Here is a 17877-nt window from a genome sequence, read left to right on the forward strand (position 1 = left end):
ATGTGATTTGTTGTGTTAACTGTGCTAATGTGAAGCTTCGTTGAAACGTGTTTCAGCCAGTCAGAAATAAGTGTGCAACTAATTAATGTGTAGCTTCCTGCACATACAAATGTTTAATGAAAATTTCAAGAAACTTGCATGTTGAAAACCATTTATGGAATCAACTGATGAAAGAAAAAAATGAGTGCCTGTCAAATTAAATCAACTCTGTCCAAAATGTTGTTCTTTTTTGTTTGAAGAAGAACCAAGTAGTTGGTGAGGGGAAATCATCTGAAATTACAACTTACAAATACTAGAATTGAATTTAAGCAACATTTTGCAAAAGAAAAACATACATTTTACAACAGTACTGTATAAAACCACAAGGACAATATCAGCCCACAATATAAATAAGTTGTTGCACTTTAAATAGCAAAGGCAGCACTAGATATAACATTGCTGGGAACTATGACTGACCGTTTATGTAACAACATGGTGCGCTTGGTAATAGGCATTGCCTATTACCACAAAATGTGCCATTTTTCAGATATAGTAAAGGTTTCCCTAAAACTAAGTCAAACAAATATAATTTAGGGGTGATGATTCACCTTGGTGTGGTCAAGTAGGTGTATTTTGGGTCAATTAATGGGCGATGCGAGTACTTTAATCCAAATAAAAATAGCTTAAATACAAAATAGCTCACTCCTTCAAGTTAATATTGAAGTAATTTACTCTGCACAGCATACCCCCTTCCAATAACTAATCTAAAATGGCAAAACTAGTAAAAGCAAACACAATATCTAGTCTTTCTCACTAAACAAGGTAAGGTTTAATAACAATGAGAACATGGAACATGAATTTTCTTGTCATAATAAATGCAAATCTTAGTGATAGTGACCCAACGGTTTGTAGATAAAGAAATATCCACTGTATATTCTTACACCTACAATACTGTGCATAAGTCTTAGGCCACCATTTTTTTCTTGTTTTAGCAATACCACAATGGTCATACAGTACAATTACTGTATGGTCTATGGTATGATAATTATTTCCCAATCACTTTACTAGAACACGTCCAGTAAACATGGGAAACATGCATGCGGTTTCAAAATCACTTTTTCCAGAAAAATACAACTTCTACAGGCCAGTGTGTCAAGTGTTTGGTGTGGCCTACCCTTACACTTGAGCACTATAGCACGACCCTGACTCTCTTAAATCTGGAGTGGAACCCTAATTAATGTGGTAAAATCTGCGTTTGTCCTACTATTCCATGTTGATAAATATCTGCTGAGAAAAAAGGTCTAATATGGCAGGTTTATTCAACACATGATTGAGCATTACATACACGTGTTGTATGACTGGTGGTGCCCTGAGACTTTGGCATGGTACTGTACATTATGAATACTTTCAGTTACACCTTTCACTACCTTGGTTATTTCAGTGCAAAGTTTGGGCTGAAAATGGAACCGATCAAGGAGAGAGGGTATGAGATCATGGGGGCAAAAAGGCCACAAATAAAGTAGGAACACATTGAGAAAATTCCAATATTCAAAAGTAAGTTGTTGTTTTTTTTTAAACTATATGACCAGCTGCTTGAACTGCCTCAAAAAACATATTTAGAAGCAACACAATCAAGCCTTTCTTCCGTTTTCCTTTAACCTCACAATCGTTTTAAACACACAACCTTTTTGCGCAAGACTTGGTTGCATTAAATTTCTTAGAAGAGCAGTACTGAACACGAAAGGACCTTAGATGGTGGCAATTAGATATGATCCAATGTCAATTCAGCCCTGCTATTCTAAGCAACTCAATACACACAAGCTCATGTAAAGAAAGAACGTGATGAATAAAGATCCCAGAGCTCAGAGACTGTTATGATCCGACACGTGTTGTAGTGGTCTTCCTGTCAGAGAAGAAGCTTCTCAGCAGGACCACCTGGCTGATGCTGACAACCAAAAGAATAATGGCTTCTCCAATGGACCAGAATGCAACACGAGTGTTGAGGTCCTCTGCCCGACTGCGACCCTGAGCCTCACGGAGGCGGAAATGTGTCTGGTAGTCGATGACTGACTTCAGGGCCTCGTGGATAGACACACAGGCTGATTCCATCTAGAGACAGTAAAAATCATTTAGACTGTGACTGGAAATAAATTACTGACCAGCTAACAACAAACCTATTTCAAATATCATTTTGATTCACAATCAAAATAGATTAACTGCAGCCTTCATGATTTACCAATTGCATTTTTTCAAACAAAGCTTTAAGAAATATCACACTGATAACAGGGTAATTATTAAAGAATGTTGACTATATGGACAGCCTTCAGGATTTTAAGAGCCAAGCTGGTTTAATTTTAACCAAAATATGTCCAAAATTCCACTGATGTTTTTGAAACAGAAAATAAACGTTGGTTTAAAATCCACACTATGGAACGTGTTAATTTAGCAATAAAATATATATAAAATTTACATATAAACCAATAACAGATGTGGGCTGGGTTGTCCTGTGGGTGCTAAATACAAGCACATCCATTCTGGTAAAGACTTATTAAAAAAGTAAAGTAATAAACAGAAGATATCTAATTAATGTCAGGCACACCCAAGCAGGTTTTTGAGTTGTTACAGCCGGTTAAACTACTTTTAAATTAGGTTGGTTGGAAATATGTTAGGAATTGCAAAGGGTCACAAAGCAACAGAACAAAAACAACCGGATAAGTAATCCTTCCCTAACATGTATAACAAAAAATGTGGGAAAGTGGTTTATTTCTCTAGTTCTACTACACACTGACCAGAAAATTATCTAGTAGATTATTTTGGAAACATAAAGTAAATTTGGGCTTATCACAGTTATATTTCCTCACTTGAACAAAAACACATGTCTACACAAAGAATAGCTCACCTGGGTGAGAGCAGTGACTCTGTTCTCATTGGGGAAAAGTGGAGGATCATCCCCGACCTGAAAGTCAAAATACACCGTCTTGTGCGTGAAGGTGGAGAACTCATTACTAAAGCAGAACTTGTAGGTGCCATTCCTGGAAGCAGTGAAGGTAAAGCTGTCATATTGCTTTTTCATCTCCTTGTAGAGTGTGTTGCCATCTGGGTCTTCCAAACGACAGTCCACATCATAGTGACCGCCCGTCACCACCTGAGAAGACATATTAAATAATTTATTCAGTGAAATATAGTGAAAATATATTCATATAACTTTAAGAAAATAAGTTTGTTTGCAACTCTGAAGTTGAGACAAATGTGTCATATTTGAATAAAAATTGTATCAATGTAAAAGATGCAGTTTTTAATATATTATTATAAAGTTAACACTATATACAGCACACACTTTCCAAAAAGTCAAAAACATTAGATAAATAGATACAATTAACAAACATTACAGTACATTTTAAAGTGAAGAAAAGTCCAAGATTATCATAAACCATGTTGTCCTGGAAAGATGGGGTTACTTGCATGATATAATTTTATAGTTTCTCATTGTGAGGATCTCAATTATGGAAATTTCCCAATATTTTTCTTTATTGTGAGTGTATTTTACTGCTAACATCGTAACATGATAACATCGTGTGTTTCCCCAAGAGGATAGGTCAACATACGTGTTCCATCAATGAAAAAAAAAAAGACCACTTTTCCATCAGGCTCTTTGTCCTGGAGGCTGGAAAGGGATCACACGCACCTGGAACTCCAGTGTACACTTGGTACCGATGGTGATGTCCTCGTAGAAACACTGCTTGGCGTTGTCCGGCAGCTCAAAGGTGAGCTCGGAGCCCAGCACCCAGCCCCAAAGCAGCAGGGCCCACAGGACCTGCAGCAGCACCCGGAAGGATCCGTACATCCTGAAGACCAAGAGCCAACAGCTTCAAAGTAAACACGTCCACGGATCTGCCGAAATAACACGAAAAAACATTAAAGTGAAATCAACAGACGAGCTGGTTTAAAAACAACAATGGTGACAAAGCAAACCCGGACATTGGTATTACAGGCAAGTTGTTAGCTTAAAGCTAACTAGCTAGCTGGCTACCCTCTAAACTAGAGACAAAAAGCCACTCGGGAATAATAATAATCATATATCCCCTTAGCTAATTAATTATTATAACATATACGCATTTGTGGTCAAACAAGTTAAAGCGAAACATTACAATTTCTTAATTTATTATTTCGTCTCAGTCAGCAATAGCCACTCACCTCAAAATGCTCACCCGGATGTGACTAATCTGCGATGACGTTTCACAAAAACGACGCAGGACTGGCTGTCCCACGTGAAGGCCCGCCCCTCTGCTCAACTGTCATTTGTCCAAAAGCAGGACGCGTGATCACGTGGGCCACATCCACATAGTGGGTAAACCTATGATTGCAAGAAACACTCCAACGTGGCTCAGTATCACCTGAACATTATTTAATTATGTCGTGCAGATCATGTGATACTATACGTCTATAAGCCTGGTTTGTTTATTTGGTAATTCTCAAGAAATAATTGTTATGGACTTTATTACATGAGGCAATGTTTTATGCTTTCAGGTGTGTAACCGATACAAAAAAGGATTAAATGTTTGTGTTTTGTCTGTGTTCTATTAAAATATGTGTGAGATGAGGTGATGGTAATGATGATGTGTATGTGTAAAACAAATATTTGGACCTAATTAATTTAATTAAAAAGTTTAAATTAATTCCCCAAAGAACTGAGAGGGGTCTAGCTGCAGACCTGCACTGTCAGGACCCTTCGTTGCAGACCTGCACTGTGAGGTCTCCTGCATTGTCAGGACCGGAAGTTCATTCGAAGCCTTTCAAAATAAAGGCGACCATACGGAAGCAAATATTCAAAATAAAAGCGAGCATACTTGACGCACGTATTTTTCGTTCCCCATGTGAAGTGTGAAGACGACGAGGTGGGTAACAGTCAAGTGACAACAACTTTGCGTCATACGAAGAAACAGAAACAGTCTTTATTCACTAGAACGTTATGTTGCACACTATATATTGTCCTGTATTGTCCTAAGTTATATTAATTTGAAAGAATCGGGTTTTGGACTTTTGGGTAGTTTTTAGCGTTGTTATCGTATGATAGTGCTCACTTAAATGTGCCATTTTCCTACACGAAGACCAAGAAAACTGAGATATCATATCGTTTTTATATAATTTTGTTTTACTTATTACGACATTATTTGTCTCTTAGAGATGCATATTTCGATCTTAACTACCGGCACTACGAACCAGCACTTGAACGCTGCAGCGGAATGGGTGCAGGCGAATCAACACTTGTTTGCAGCCAGGGTGGAGATGCCTCAGATTTTGAACATGAACAGCACCCAAACTGAGGAGGCTGCGCAGGAAATGTGAAAGCTGTTTGACACCATGGATCCGAATGGTGAAGAGAAAGAATTAATTCTTGAGCCTTTTAAATTTATTTTTTTACCAGATTACATTACATGTCATTTAGCAGACGCTTTTATCCAAAGCGACTTACAATGGAATCAAGTACAATTAGCCAGGGGTGGAATCGAACTTGCGACCATGATGTCTTTGGTACACAAGGTAGGGTCTTAACCACTGAGCCACTCCACCCCAGATTGAAGATATGTGGCTCTCCTGTGAAAAGATTATGGACAAACGAGGGTACTTGGCGTACTGTGAGTACAAAGAGTAGAAAGAAAAAAAAAAAAGTTAAAATTGTGGAAAAAGTTGTTGTTGTTGTTGTTAAAACACTAATAATTAAAATCATTAAAAAAACTGCTTAGAAGATATTGGTTATCTGGGTCATGTAACTAGGTATTCACTTCACTTTGAATACACAAAGCTAAGTTCATTTAAAATCATCAACCCTCACACCCTCCATGTGGTCCAACAGCACAAGGTAAGAACATAGCACAAACAATATTAAGCAATTATGAAATGAATTATGAGGTGTTATAATTGCAAACAAACATAAGATATGCCTATATAAAAAAAATAAGTAAATCAATATGTAAATAGGTCCAACAGTGCAGGGGGCTAAATTTTCAATGATAAATAATGGTATAAAAGAACAGTCAGCAATAGGTTGGAGTGTAGATGCATTATGCCATCACACATTAAGGTGTATTTACAGAGATGTATTGTTTCAATATGAATTTGTAGTGCAGACGAAACAGCTGTCCTTTTTATGACTTAAATTAAAACACTGGAGTAAAATAATGCATGTTTTGAGTAGGCTAATAATGTTTATAGGGGATGATAACAATAGCTGTACATGTAGTTTGCACTGATTATCTGTAGAATAACCCTAGAAGTGGTCATAACGTTTTGTATTTTCTGTTATATATATATAATATTTTGTTCGTTTTTTATCTTGACATTTTCCTGAGTTTTTTCACCTTATACAGTTGAACTGGAAAGATATACACGTTTTTTAAAAAAAATCTCTTTCATTAAACACATGGATACACATAAACATATTTACATTGTAAACTAGGTGTTACAGACTGTGGACCAGGCTTAGCCACCTCTGTTGTATTCGTTTTTTATCCACTTTGTCTAGTTTTAAGCATCCATAGAAAAATATTGCTATATACCAAGGGAGACAATAATTGGATTGTAAGAGGCAGAGCTGGGAGAAATTGGAGTCAAACAATTGTTACTATTTTGACTGCAAGTCATTTATTGATACAAAATATTTAGTGCTTCACTACATTTAGTGTAGCCTACTTTCATAGTATATTTAACTTCAGTGTAATAAATATAAGTGTAATGTTATTTAGCCTTTTAGAATCTATATTACATTTTTATTTTATGAAAATTCCCCAGTTTTGTCACTCTTGGTGTAACAAAAATGGCAGTAAAAAATGTATATGTACTTTATATTGTGCACAATTTTGCTCACACTCTTCAGATTTATTTGGTTAATTGGCTAATAGTTTGTCATTTAAATAAACAAAAAAGGAAGTGCACTTCGGCACTTCATGCCAGCATGATGTCATCTTGACTGTTACGCCACTGACCCCAAAACAAAGTATCGCGTGAAGAGGCAAGGCGAGATCACGGTATTGGGACTTGGGAGGGCTGCATGGAGAGCCCAAAAGACAAAACAAAAGCTGCACATTTCAACCGTCAGGCGCTGGTCGCTTTTTCTTATTTTGTAAATCTGAACAAACCTGATTTCTTAGTCTTATCGATTTCTGTGTAACAGCAATATCAATAAAGTTCTGGATCATGCCCAGTAGCACTTCTTTGCTGGAGGCCGATGAGGGAGAGTCCGAGGTCCCACCGCCGCTAGTGCACGCTTTCGCCGGTATAGGCCTCGATGAGCACCACGGTACTCAGAACCAGAGCCCCGAACAAGTGGATGAAAGTCTGTCCTTTCACCACAACCACCACCAGGTTTCTCACTTCAACCTCCTCGGTACGGTGTTAGACTTGAAACCATTGCCTCTGAACCGGCCGCCCTCGGGAGACGAGATGAAGACGGCGCCCGAGGACGAAGAGCCGGAGGTCGCAGCCGTCGTCGACTCCCCCTCGGTTAGCGCCGGCAACTCGTTGCTAGCGCAGGCCCACCGCCACAAACACCTGCCGCCGGGGCCGGCGGTGATGCCGTCCAGGATGGAGCACATCGAGACGGTCTTGTTGTACAACGGAGGGGAGCAGGATGATGCCACCGCGGTCAGCGGCAGCGCCCTACTACCGTCTAGCGGCATGGCGATGCTGCCGCCCGGCGTGTTCGCGGAGCCCGGGTACGAGGCCGAAGCGTCGCTGTTGGCCCGGCGAAAGAGCGTCAACACCACCGAGTGTGTGGCCGTGCCGAGTTCCGAGCACGTCGCGGAGATCGTGGGCAGACAGGGTGAGTCGTTGTATGGGTCGGATGGTTCGTGTTGCATTCATTAGCCAAAGTTGCTAAATGGAGTTGGGCCAAAACTAAGTGTAAAGCTAAAATAAAGTAAGCGAATAAACATAAATAAGAGTTTTAAAAAAGTCAGCAACACGTCTACAACTAAGTAAGAGATTAAAAGAGAAAATTAAAATATGTTAAATGACATGTTGCTGTTTTTGTGAGAATTAACGTTAGCTAAATAGGAACTTGTCCCATGCATGGTTACTGATGTGTATTCGCTTTTTTTATACAATTTGATTTGATTTAATTTCGTGTACAATACAATCAATTGTAACTGATTGTTTGTAGTTTAAAACTTCAAATGTCTTCAATTAAAACTAAAATACAACCGATAGCGTTAGCTTCAAACCAGCTAGCCTAGCACTCATAAGTGGGTCACCACCACCCTCTCAACAAAAGTTTACATCACAAGTTTAATATCAACCAACAATTTAACCGTGTCCCGTCGTGTTGTCTGCGTTGTGGATGTTTTGTCTGTGTTTCGTTGATAATATATGCCTGCCTTGTCGTGCTTAACCATGCTTGGCTTTTGTCTTGGAGGAGACGGTGTGGTGGTCACCATTGCTTTGCCACATCAGCTGTAGGCTATGGTTGGTTCCGACCGTGACAGACTCAAGAGTACAGGACTAATCACTACGGATTTTTCCTCAGACATCAACTTTTTTTAAAATCAGATGCTGTACATTAACTTGACATTACTCATTGATGCATAGGTTTGATAAGTAGTGTTGTATAGCGGTTTAAACCAGTTGGGGGATGGTGCACACTCACTCACATACAGGCTGTGTTGACAACAACAGGAAATGGCTCTGGTAATAAAGCTGGACTTTCAACCACAGCTGAAAGGAATATCTAATTTATAAGCTTAGGCATCTTTAAACGGGAATGGGGTGTGATATTGCAAGTGCAGTTATTTTATTGGTCAATTTGGAGGTGTTGTGTGAAATAATCTTGTCCTTTTACAACAAGATGCACAATATATATTAATCCTATAACTCAGTTTGTACCCACTCTCTAAGTGCACTTAAAGAACAAAAATACAATGTGCCTATCAAACAAACAAACAAGTAAGCTTAGCTTAGTAAGTCCCTGTTTGCCCATCCATCCACTGTCTAACACTTGAGGATACACATGAGGATCACAGGACTGCTGGTGCCAATCCCAGCCAACATAGAGCAAAAGGTGGAGTACACCCTGGATGGGTCCACCAAAATCCAACTTTTACCTTTTGAGTTTTTGCTCAAAAGCAGACAAACAATGCATTGCCTCATCTGCCGAGGTAATAACATGAACATCAAAAGAGCAACGTGTCCACACAGAAACAACTTTCTTAAAAAAAAAAAAATGTGTTCCATAAACACGACCAAAACGACTCTAAATGCTGGAGTACATATGCCAGGCTTGTACGTGGCATGTAACGCTGCTACAGAAGTAGACCAAAAAAAGAGAAAAGGAGATGTTAATCATGTGCACATCCTTTTTTTTCCTCAAATATAAAGCTACTGTGTATACCGCCACAGAAAGACATAATGACCCAAGCCAGGGGGAATAAGGAAAGAAAAAAAGAGACCGTAAAAGACATTGACCATTAGGGCAGTGTATTGGTTGTATACATAAAAAGGATTGTTTCCAAAAAATAGCATTTCAGTGCTCCCAAAACACAGGAAAACATGGTTCCATGTTGATCTGAACTTTGTGAAATAATAAAAAAATTCTATTGTCTTTCCTTTTTTTTTTTTAAAACCTAATATTCATAGGCTGTAAGATTAAGGCACTGAGAGCCAAGACCAACACCTACATCAAGACACCAGTGAGAGGGGAGCAGCCCGTCTTTGTTGTGACAGGACGCAAAGAAGATGTGGCCATGGCCAAGAGGGAGATCTTATCTGCGGCCGAGCACTTCTCCCTCATCCGAGCGTCTCGTAACAAGACGGGCACTCTGGCTGCTGCGACTGGTCCTGGGATGCCTACTCTACCTGGACAGACGACCATTCAGGTCAGTAAGCATGTGGTTATGAGTCACTGTGAAGTCTTGATGTTTAAGACCTGGCAGACATTCTTGTGGAATGAATCATATTAAGTGTTGTGAATGTTAACACTGTAACACATTTGCTTCATTGAGTGAAGAGCCTCTGAGTTTTACACGTTAGCGTTTGAAGTGTTTTAAGTGATTTAAAGTGTTTATTACGCTTCGTCTCTCTCTGGACAGATGTTTATATTTGGAACAATAGTGTTACATAAAAGCAGCTTTGTTCCAGCAGCTGTTGCACAATTGACTTGAAGTCACTTTCTTCACATTTGTCTGAAAGCAAGTGGTTATGTTTTTGGACAACTCAAAAGTTTGGACTTTTGATTATACTTAATGGGGATGTATGTTATGGCACAAAAAACAAATTACATGGGGTTTCCAAGTGAACCATTATGTGATCAGTGGTTGTGTTAGTGTAAGCTGGAGATAAGTAAGACAGAAGGTGAGCAGGTGAAAATGGCAAAGGAAACAAAGAACATGTAAAGAGCTTTTTTCTGAATGAACAGAAGGAAAGCACAGTGTAAGTAATATCCACTGTTGATGCTGTAAGGCGGTGGAACTTGGGTCCGAATAAAGCGGATTGGCTCAATGAGCGCACTAAGTTACTGAACAGAATCAGAGGCCGAGCGTGTCAGTGCTTGTCAGTGTGAAAACACTTTGAGTGCTTTTTCCTAGTTGTTCTAGTGTTTATTTAGTGGTTCTTGTTTTTTTATTTATGTAATTTAAGAAAATGAGTGGAGTCTTGAGCACATTATTCACTTTTTTTTTTTTTACAAAGAAAAAGGAAAAAGTATGCATTTTCTTTGTACATTTGTTATGTGTGTCCTGTCTCCGTTGTTTTTAAGGGACATGTCTTGACATGTCTTTTCAACCCCACAGGTGCGGGTACCCTATCGTGTTGTTGGGCTGGTTGTGGGTCCAAAAGGTGAGTCTTCAATTCTTTTTTTGAACTCTGCTAACTGTTGTTTGCTTCAGTTTCTGGACATCTGGTTATAGGACACGGTTATAAGAAACATGATGAGTTTCATAACAGCACAGCAAGTCATGTTTCTATATTAAGTTTCTAGATTTAACACAATACTAAAAAAAAAGTAGAAGGATTTGAATTTTTTTTTTTAAATGAATGTGAAGTTTGCAGGATAATAAACATCAATACCCAACAAGTGATTTTTTTTTGGTGTCATAAACGAGATGCTCTTTTTAAAGTAACTTGTGAAGCATTTCTTTAGCTTTTCAAAGAGTTTATTCTGCTCATCTCTGTGCAGGAAGGTTGGCTTCTGTTTTCACAGACTCTTTTAACCCCTTGTTCTGTTGACATTATCACCGCAGTGTCACAAAGCCTTAAGGTTGATTTGCAAAATGCCACACTTCAATATTCAGTTGAACACAAATGTGTTAGACATTTATTTATTGCTTGTTATTGTACTACTGTTTTACTTTTCTAGTTTTATAATCTAATACTATTTTAAGCACGTTGAGAAACAGGGTTGTTTTAGAATGGTCTGTAGAATTAAACATTGACAATAACCTTAAGTACTAGAATCTTGATCTGGTTATATTTTTCAGGGGCAACCATCAAGCGCATCCAGCAACAGACCCACACTTACATTGTGACACCGAGTCGAGACAAAGAGCCTGTATTTGAGGTCACTGGGATGCCAGAAAACGTTGACCGGGCCAGGGAGGAAATCGAGGCACATATTGCCATGCGCACGGGGACCGGTGGGGGTATAGAGGCTCCAGGTGTAGACAACAATGATTTTCAATACAACGGGACAGATGTCAGCTTTGAGAGTTCGGCAGCATCAATGGGGTTAGGGAAGCCCGGGTGGCTCCACGCTAATGCAACATCATCGGGTGGCAGTGGCTTGTTGCCAGTGAGCATCAATGGTGGCCAGCCAGTCAATAGCAATATCAATAGTGGCGTCAGGATGTCTTCCAACTACCGCAACGACAGCTCCAGTTCACTCGGCAGTGGCTCCAGTTCCGCTGATTCTTTCTATGGCGGTGGGAATGCTAACCGGATGGCAGATTTCAGCCCAACCTGTTCGTATAATGCCAATGCTAACAACAACAGTCGTAATTCTGGCACTCCAGCTTTGTGGTATGGCGAAAACCTTCTTCCTGTGGGGTCTGAGGAGCTGGTCAGCTTGGGAGGTGGAGGTGGAGGAGGAGGAGGAGGAGGCTCCTCCTCAGGTTTTGACCCATTAACCATCTCTACTGCCCAATCCTCACACCCTGCTGCACAGACGCATGTCTGGAGCTCCCTTGTGGACCACCAACCCCTCCAGGCCTTTGATGTTCTTCAGTCTCAGGTAGGTGGAATTCAACATGTCCTGTATAGACATTAAATAACCATCTCATAGTTCAGTGTACACCATTTGATTTTCTTACATGAAATACATATTATAAGGAATCTGAGCAATAAACAAATAAATAATTACTGTGATAAAAGAAAGGTGGTGGAGAGTATTGAGTTGTAGTCGTCTAATGACTGTTGTCTTCGATGTCTTCAGACCAGTCAGCCTGGGACACCCCGGCTCTCTCCAACCTTCTCTGGGACAGAAGCGCTGGAGCACCCTCAGGCTCAGCGTGTTCATCGAGGGCCTTTAGGCTCAGCTGGGACCCTCGATACCCAAAGGTTCCCCTCTTACAGCTCGGCCTTCTCCTCTTCCAGTGAAAGCACTGCCTCCTCTTCCTCGCCTCCTGACTCCTCCCTCTTCTACCGACCAGGGCTCGGATCAGCCGCGGGGAGAGGACAAGAGATATGTATTCACTGTATGGATAACCAGGTGATCGCTGCCTTGGTTCCCTGTGGCCATAACCTCTTCTGTCTAGATTGTGCCACCCAGATATGCCAGTGTCCAGAAGCTGTTTGTCCTGTGTGCCTGTCCCCCGTCACGCAGGCCATTCAGCTCCGCAACATGTGATTTTTAATCCATTCACCTCAGCGGTTGATGAGGGATCAGCCTCCCCCAACACTACACTTTTTTTTTGTGTGGGGAAATTACAAAACTGACCCTTGGATTAGCGTAGAGGTTTTGTTGAAGCTGGTGTTGACAAAGGTGAGGGAGAGTAGGTGAGTAAAGTGTGATCTTTGTTCAGGGCATGGGTTTGGCTCTTGAGCCCATTCATGTGCTTGAAATTGTGAAGTCTTCTTCCTTGACTGATTGATCAATCGGAGGGTGTTATAAGCCCCCTATGTAGCATTGGGTGGGGTGGGACATCATTTTTTTTTTTTTCACATTGCAATTTTTGATTTCCATTTTCGTCACCCTAATTTCAACTTTTTGCCTACCTATGTTTTATTGATTTAAAATTTTATTTTTCTAGAACATTTAAAACCCTTTTAGAACTCTAGGAAACTCCATAATGTTGGCTTTTTTTTTTGTTTACATCTCAAACGTAAAAAAACTAAACGCATTTGCTGCTACAATTGTCATTCTTGCCCCTTTTGCCCCCTAATTTTGCTCATGGCAAAAAAATCACACAGGACATTTTGAGGTGAGCATGTTTACATATACCCAGTCACAAATTGATTGTCGTTCTTTTTGCGACCGCAGCATTTGAATGCCACAGTAAACATGCTACGTCACCCTAACACATGCTAACTCTGTCCCACATAATTTGCATATAGTATAGTTACAGTTATATTACTCTGAATAGGACATGTTTACATGCTCAAGATAGTTAATGAGCATATCATACTCATACAAATGCACCCAAATGTTTTTTTTAAACCAAGTGAGTTAAAGCCACACTTGGCAAACTTGTCACTTCCACCCTGGTAGCGCCTTGTTGCCGCTGGGTTTCTTTCTTTCCCAGATTGAAGCCAGTACCAGGACGTTGCACCACTTCAGTTACCACCGTGTTGCTTTCTATTTCTAAATGTTTACGGTAAACTTGTGCCTAATTCCAAGTAAGCATAAAGAAACAAATGTTCCGGCGATTACACAGCATTGCTCTGTCTTAAAAAAAACAAAAACAAACGTGTGGCCTTTTGTGAACGCCTGTAATTATAACTGACGACACTAAGTCCAATAAGGAACACGAGCTGAAAGTCAGACTGAAGTCTTAACATTCACCCTCTTACATTCATTGTTGTGAATCAAAGATTCTCTGTTGCTTCCTATTCTGTAGAGCATTTCACGAGTATTATACAGCTTTTTTTTTTAAGAATGAACACTCCCCCCCATCTTATTCTTTTATATATTTTTTAATATATTGATCCTGGTTTTCAGCCAGAAATATATGCACAGCTTATTTCTTTTGGTTAACATTCCTCGTTCCCCTGAATTGCAGTTCCTTTTTATTAAAAAAACAACAACTTGATCCCTACCTGGGAGCCAATAGAGCTGATATTGTTTGAAAGAAACACTATGAAGACAACAGATGTAATCTGGGACGAGTCTCTGTACTGTACAGACAGGCTGCTGACCTAAAGCCATCTCAATAGCCTCCCTTTTCTGTCACTTGAATGTCGATCTCCTCGGACTGCTCCCCCCGTGGCCGTCTCGCGGGAAAATGCAAAATTGAGATGGCACACCACTCACTTTTACTTAAATTTTATATTGTTTCGTCTACCAGGCCTATGCAAACATCATCTCACTGTTCTAAATCCTGGAGAAAGTACTAGGTAAATTATACTCCTTGGATTTTATTTACAGAGTCTCAGACATACACCTTTTCGACTAACCCTCCATTTTCTTTTTGTAATATTTTATACAAGGGGGGTTTAACCTTCATCTCCTGCATTAATGTGCTGATGAGGTGTTTTCAAATGGTACACACACACACACACACACACACATCCTGCTTAACCTTTCATCAGCTCTCTTTCTGGGGTCATTCAAAGCACAGCCTTCCCCCCGCTCCTTATCAAACTAGTTGGGACTCAAAAACACATTTGTATTTTTTCTCCCTTCTCCTTTAATATGCACATCTGTCCACTCCTTACTGATGAATGAAGAAAAAAGGTACAAATCAGTGGAAATCATCTCATATCTTAGCTTTAAAAACCTGTCTCTAGACTTTTTTTGTTTTTTAACTGGACTGAATGAGTTTTTGGGTGTTTTCAAAAGGGGTTAAGCAGCTGGAATGATTTCATCTTGGACTGTGCCAACACTACGTTACATCAATATTATTGCTTTACCGTGTGGACTTTGAAGTGGAGTCCCCCTAGCATTCCAGCTGTAAACAGTATTCTGGGAGTCGTGTCTTTGCTCGGAAACATCTCCACACGACTGATGGGAGGTTTCTTGGGGGGGAAATGGAGCTAAATGAGTTCCGAAATGTGCAAAAAACCCATTTCCTTCTGCTCCCTGGGGTTTTCTGTCCGTCCTTTTTTTTAAAAATTTTAATTCCCCTCAGATCTACCAACGGTCCTTTCTTTCTCTGCTCTCTCCGAGGGAATGCAATATACTGTCAGGCCCTCACTTCTTCAACACAAATCTATTGACATTTTTGTGTATGTATTATATATATATATTGCTGTTCATGACTGATGATGAATATACAGAACTTATTTTTATTTTGTTACATTTCATATATATACATATAAATATATCTATATTAAAATGTTTACAAGAAGATTTTATTTTTTACTTTTATCTGAGTGATTTAAAGTGAGTTAGAGACTCGGAGACGTTGCAGGAGAGTGTTAATGCTATCTGCTTGTAGTTTTAGTCGTTAGTTCACAGTATTGATGATCATAGTATTGATAGCAGCAGTTCAACCCTAGTGGAAAACGGAATGTGCATCACGAGCATGTCTTTATAATGTATCTCCAATGTAAAAAAAACGTCATAACTGCAACTGTAAAAAGGCCAAGGACTCAAGCTGCCTGTCATGTTCGTACGCCATCAAATAATGAACGGTATACTGTAACATGTAGCTTAGTTTATCTACATATAAAACAAAAAAAATATATACATATTGTTAAGCTGTATCAACCGTTCAAAAAGTATTTGCTAATTTTACTACACTTTTTTGTTTTGTATATGTGGGGGGAGTCTTATGGCATATTAATTCTTCAAATTGAGTCAGGAGTTAAAAAGCAGACTATATTTTATAATGGCCTTTTAAGTTATTGTGGCCAAAGCACTGATATTATATATTTGCTGTAAAGAGAATTTAAGAGTTTTATTTTTCTGATATTAAAGTTACTTATTAAAGACTGTTTCATTTAAAGCCACCCTGATCCTACTGTGATTTGTCATTCTTTATATCATCCTATCTCCATATCTATACTCCTCGTGTTGTAATTTGCAGTATGAAAACATCCTCTCCTGTGTTCTGACAAGTTAAACGAATAAAAAAAAAAAAAATCAACGTCACCCAAGAACATGTGAGAGCCCCGCAGGACGTTCTGTGAGTAATCTGCAAATGATCCTTTGTGGTTCTGCAGCCATTTTGTTGTTGCACTCACTTCTTAAACGAAAGTGAGAAATAGGATCCTGGTTCCACGAGAGAAAATCCCTCTAACAGCAGAACTACCTCTGTATTTGAGTTTTAATTATTGAGTTTAATTTCACTTATTACTGAGGTGAAAAATAAGATGGATTGTTTTATTTCCAACACGTTTGAAAAGGAGTAGGCAGATGTATAGATTTGTATGTATACCCCATTCCTATTACACACAACCCAATTTATACACTACATTATCCAATCACCAAATATTTACAGTATTATATACAAAGTTCAGTAACACTTTATATTAAGGTACATATTCACTACTAACTGGGTGCTTACTAACATGCATATAAGTAGCATACTAGCTAATAAAGGGCTAGTATGCATATTAGTAAGCAACTAGTTAATGGTGAATATGTGTACCTTTAATATAAAGTGTTATGCAAAGTACTTAATGACCTGTCTTTAATTGCGACCATTTCCATCACCGTCCTGGAATAAACTGCTGTTCTTCTTCCTTATATTTATTTAAATTTTGTGTTTTTTATGGGAGGTTTCTTGGGGGGGAAATGGAGCTAAATGAGTTCCGAAATGTGCAAAAAACCCATTTCCTTCTGCTCCCTGGGGTTTTCTGTCCGTCCTTTTTTTATTTTTAATTTTAATTCCCCTCAGATTTTAATTCCCCTCAGATCTTTTTAACACAACTCCTCTTTAATCCATCTGTTAGAATATTCCATAATTTAACCCCCGAGATTGAATCACGCATACTTTTTAAAGTTGTCCTGGCACACTGCATTTTTAAATATAGTACCCCCGCTATATGTCTTTATCTTATTCCGAAGTGAATTATTTCTTGCTTTGAATAGTATTCGCGCTGTTTTAAACTGAATCAGACAGTTCAGGGCTTGTGTTTTTGAGAAAGAGATGAAAGTAAAACCATTTTTAGTTAATTCAGGGTTAAATACTTAGATGTAGAGGTTTCAACCGCTTGCTTGAGTTCTTTAAAAGTACTTTTTAACATTTAACATGAACAGGCAGATGTTTGTGTTAATCTGTACAGTGAAAAGCATCAGTTTAAAATCATTTAAAAACACTTGTTGGCAAAGGTGCACTTTGCAGCTCACTCTTACCTTCCAAGTGTGTAGAAGAATATTTGAAGCCTTCAGTCAGCGTCAAAAGATGTTTACTTTGTCCTTTGTGGGCTACTGTGAACACATGGTGGTCCAAAATGGTGACTCCTAAGGGTTCATTCTAGGGCAGTGTTTGTCAACCCTGCATGTATATGAGGTTTCCCTGCTCCAACACACCTGATTCAAATAAATAGCTCGTAACCAGGCAAGCTGATTATTTGAATCAGGTGTGTTGGAGCAGGGGAAACATCTAAACGTGGGCAGGACTGAGAAACCCTGTTCGAGGGAAATGAAAAACAATTAGTTGTATGTAATCGTTTCCTGCTGCTTGATTTAGTCGCATGCATAATTATGAGACTAAAGTTTGACTCTGAATCCCTGAAGTAAACTTTTTATTTTTTTTAGAATAATGCTTTTTTTCTAAATTACAGTGAAACAAACAAAAGACACAACAGAGG

The 17877-nt window shown here is 39.1% G+C and overlaps 2 protein-coding genes and 1 long non-coding RNA gene across 3 annotated transcripts; 2 read left to right on the forward strand and 1 right to left on the reverse strand.

The window, feature by feature from the left end:
- Positions 1 to 82: 82 nt before the first annotated feature.
- Positions 83 to 4213, reverse strand: LOC122770019 (transmembrane emp24 domain-containing protein 7-like). Its single transcript, XM_044026973.1, has 4 exons — positions 4174 to 4213; positions 3665 to 3870; positions 2879 to 3124; positions 83 to 2088 (listed from the first exon to the last, which is right to left on the reverse strand). The coding sequence occupies exons 2-4, from the start codon at positions 3821 to 3823 to the stop codon at positions 1852 to 1854; spliced, it is 642 nt and encodes a 213-aa protein (XP_043882908.1). The 5' UTR covers positions 3824 to 3870; positions 4174 to 4213; the 3' UTR covers positions 83 to 1851.
- Positions 4214 to 6960: 2747 nt separating this feature from the next.
- Positions 6961 to 14062, forward strand: LOC122769854 (RNA-binding protein MEX3B-like). The gene is made up of 5 exons (XM_044026729.1): positions 6961 to 7798; positions 9607 to 9845; positions 10758 to 10803; positions 11445 to 12193; positions 12395 to 14062. The coding sequence occupies exons 1-5, from the start codon at positions 7174 to 7176 to the stop codon at positions 12806 to 12808; spliced, it is 2073 nt and encodes a 690-aa protein (XP_043882664.1). The 5' UTR covers positions 6961 to 7173; the 3' UTR covers positions 12809 to 14062.
- A 5-nt stretch (positions 14063 to 14067) lies between these two features.
- Positions 14068 to 16937, forward strand: LOC122769855. The gene is made up of 2 exons (XR_006360467.1): positions 14068 to 15131; positions 16843 to 16937. It is a non-coding gene; the product is annotated as an uncharacterized LOC122769855 (long non-coding RNA).
- The last annotated feature ends 940 nt before the right edge of the window (positions 16938 to 17877 follow it).

Source organism: Solea senegalensis, linkage group LG5 (assembly GCF_019176455.1).
Source record: "Solea senegalensis isolate Sse05_10M linkage group LG5, IFAPA_SoseM_1, whole genome shotgun sequence".
NCBI lineage: Eukaryota > Metazoa > Chordata > Actinopteri > Pleuronectiformes > Soleidae > Solea > Solea senegalensis.

What these genes read in the sequence shown, in the direction of transcription:
- LOC122770019 (XM_044026973.1), bottom strand. Translation starts at nt 3,823, where the DNA reads ATGTACGGATCCTTCCGGGTGCTGCTGCAGGTCCTGTGGGCCCTGCTG. An exon ending in AGTGTACACTGGAGTTCCAG is followed by an intron (nt 3,125 to 3,664) that starts GTGCGTGTGATC and finishes ATGTCTTCTCAG; the next exon opens with GTGGTGACGGGCGGTCACTA. An exon ending in GAGTCACTGCTCTCACCCAG is followed by an intron (nt 2,089 to 2,878) that starts GTGAGCTATTCT and finishes TACTGTCTCTAG; the next exon opens with ATGGAATCAGCCTGTGTGTC.
- LOC122769854 (XM_044026729.1), top strand. Translation starts at nt 7,174, where the DNA reads ATGCCCAGTAGCACTTCTTTGCTGGAGGCCGATGAGGGAGAGTCCGAG. An exon ending in GCTGGTTGTGGGTCCAAAAG is followed by an intron (nt 10,804 to 11,444) that starts GTGAGTCTTCAA and finishes TATATTTTTCAG; the next exon opens with GGGCAACCATCAAGCGCATC. An exon ending in TTGATGTTCTTCAGTCTCAG is followed by an intron (nt 12,194 to 12,394) that starts GTAGGTGGAATT and finishes CGATGTCTTCAG; the next exon opens with ACCAGTCAGCCTGGGACACC.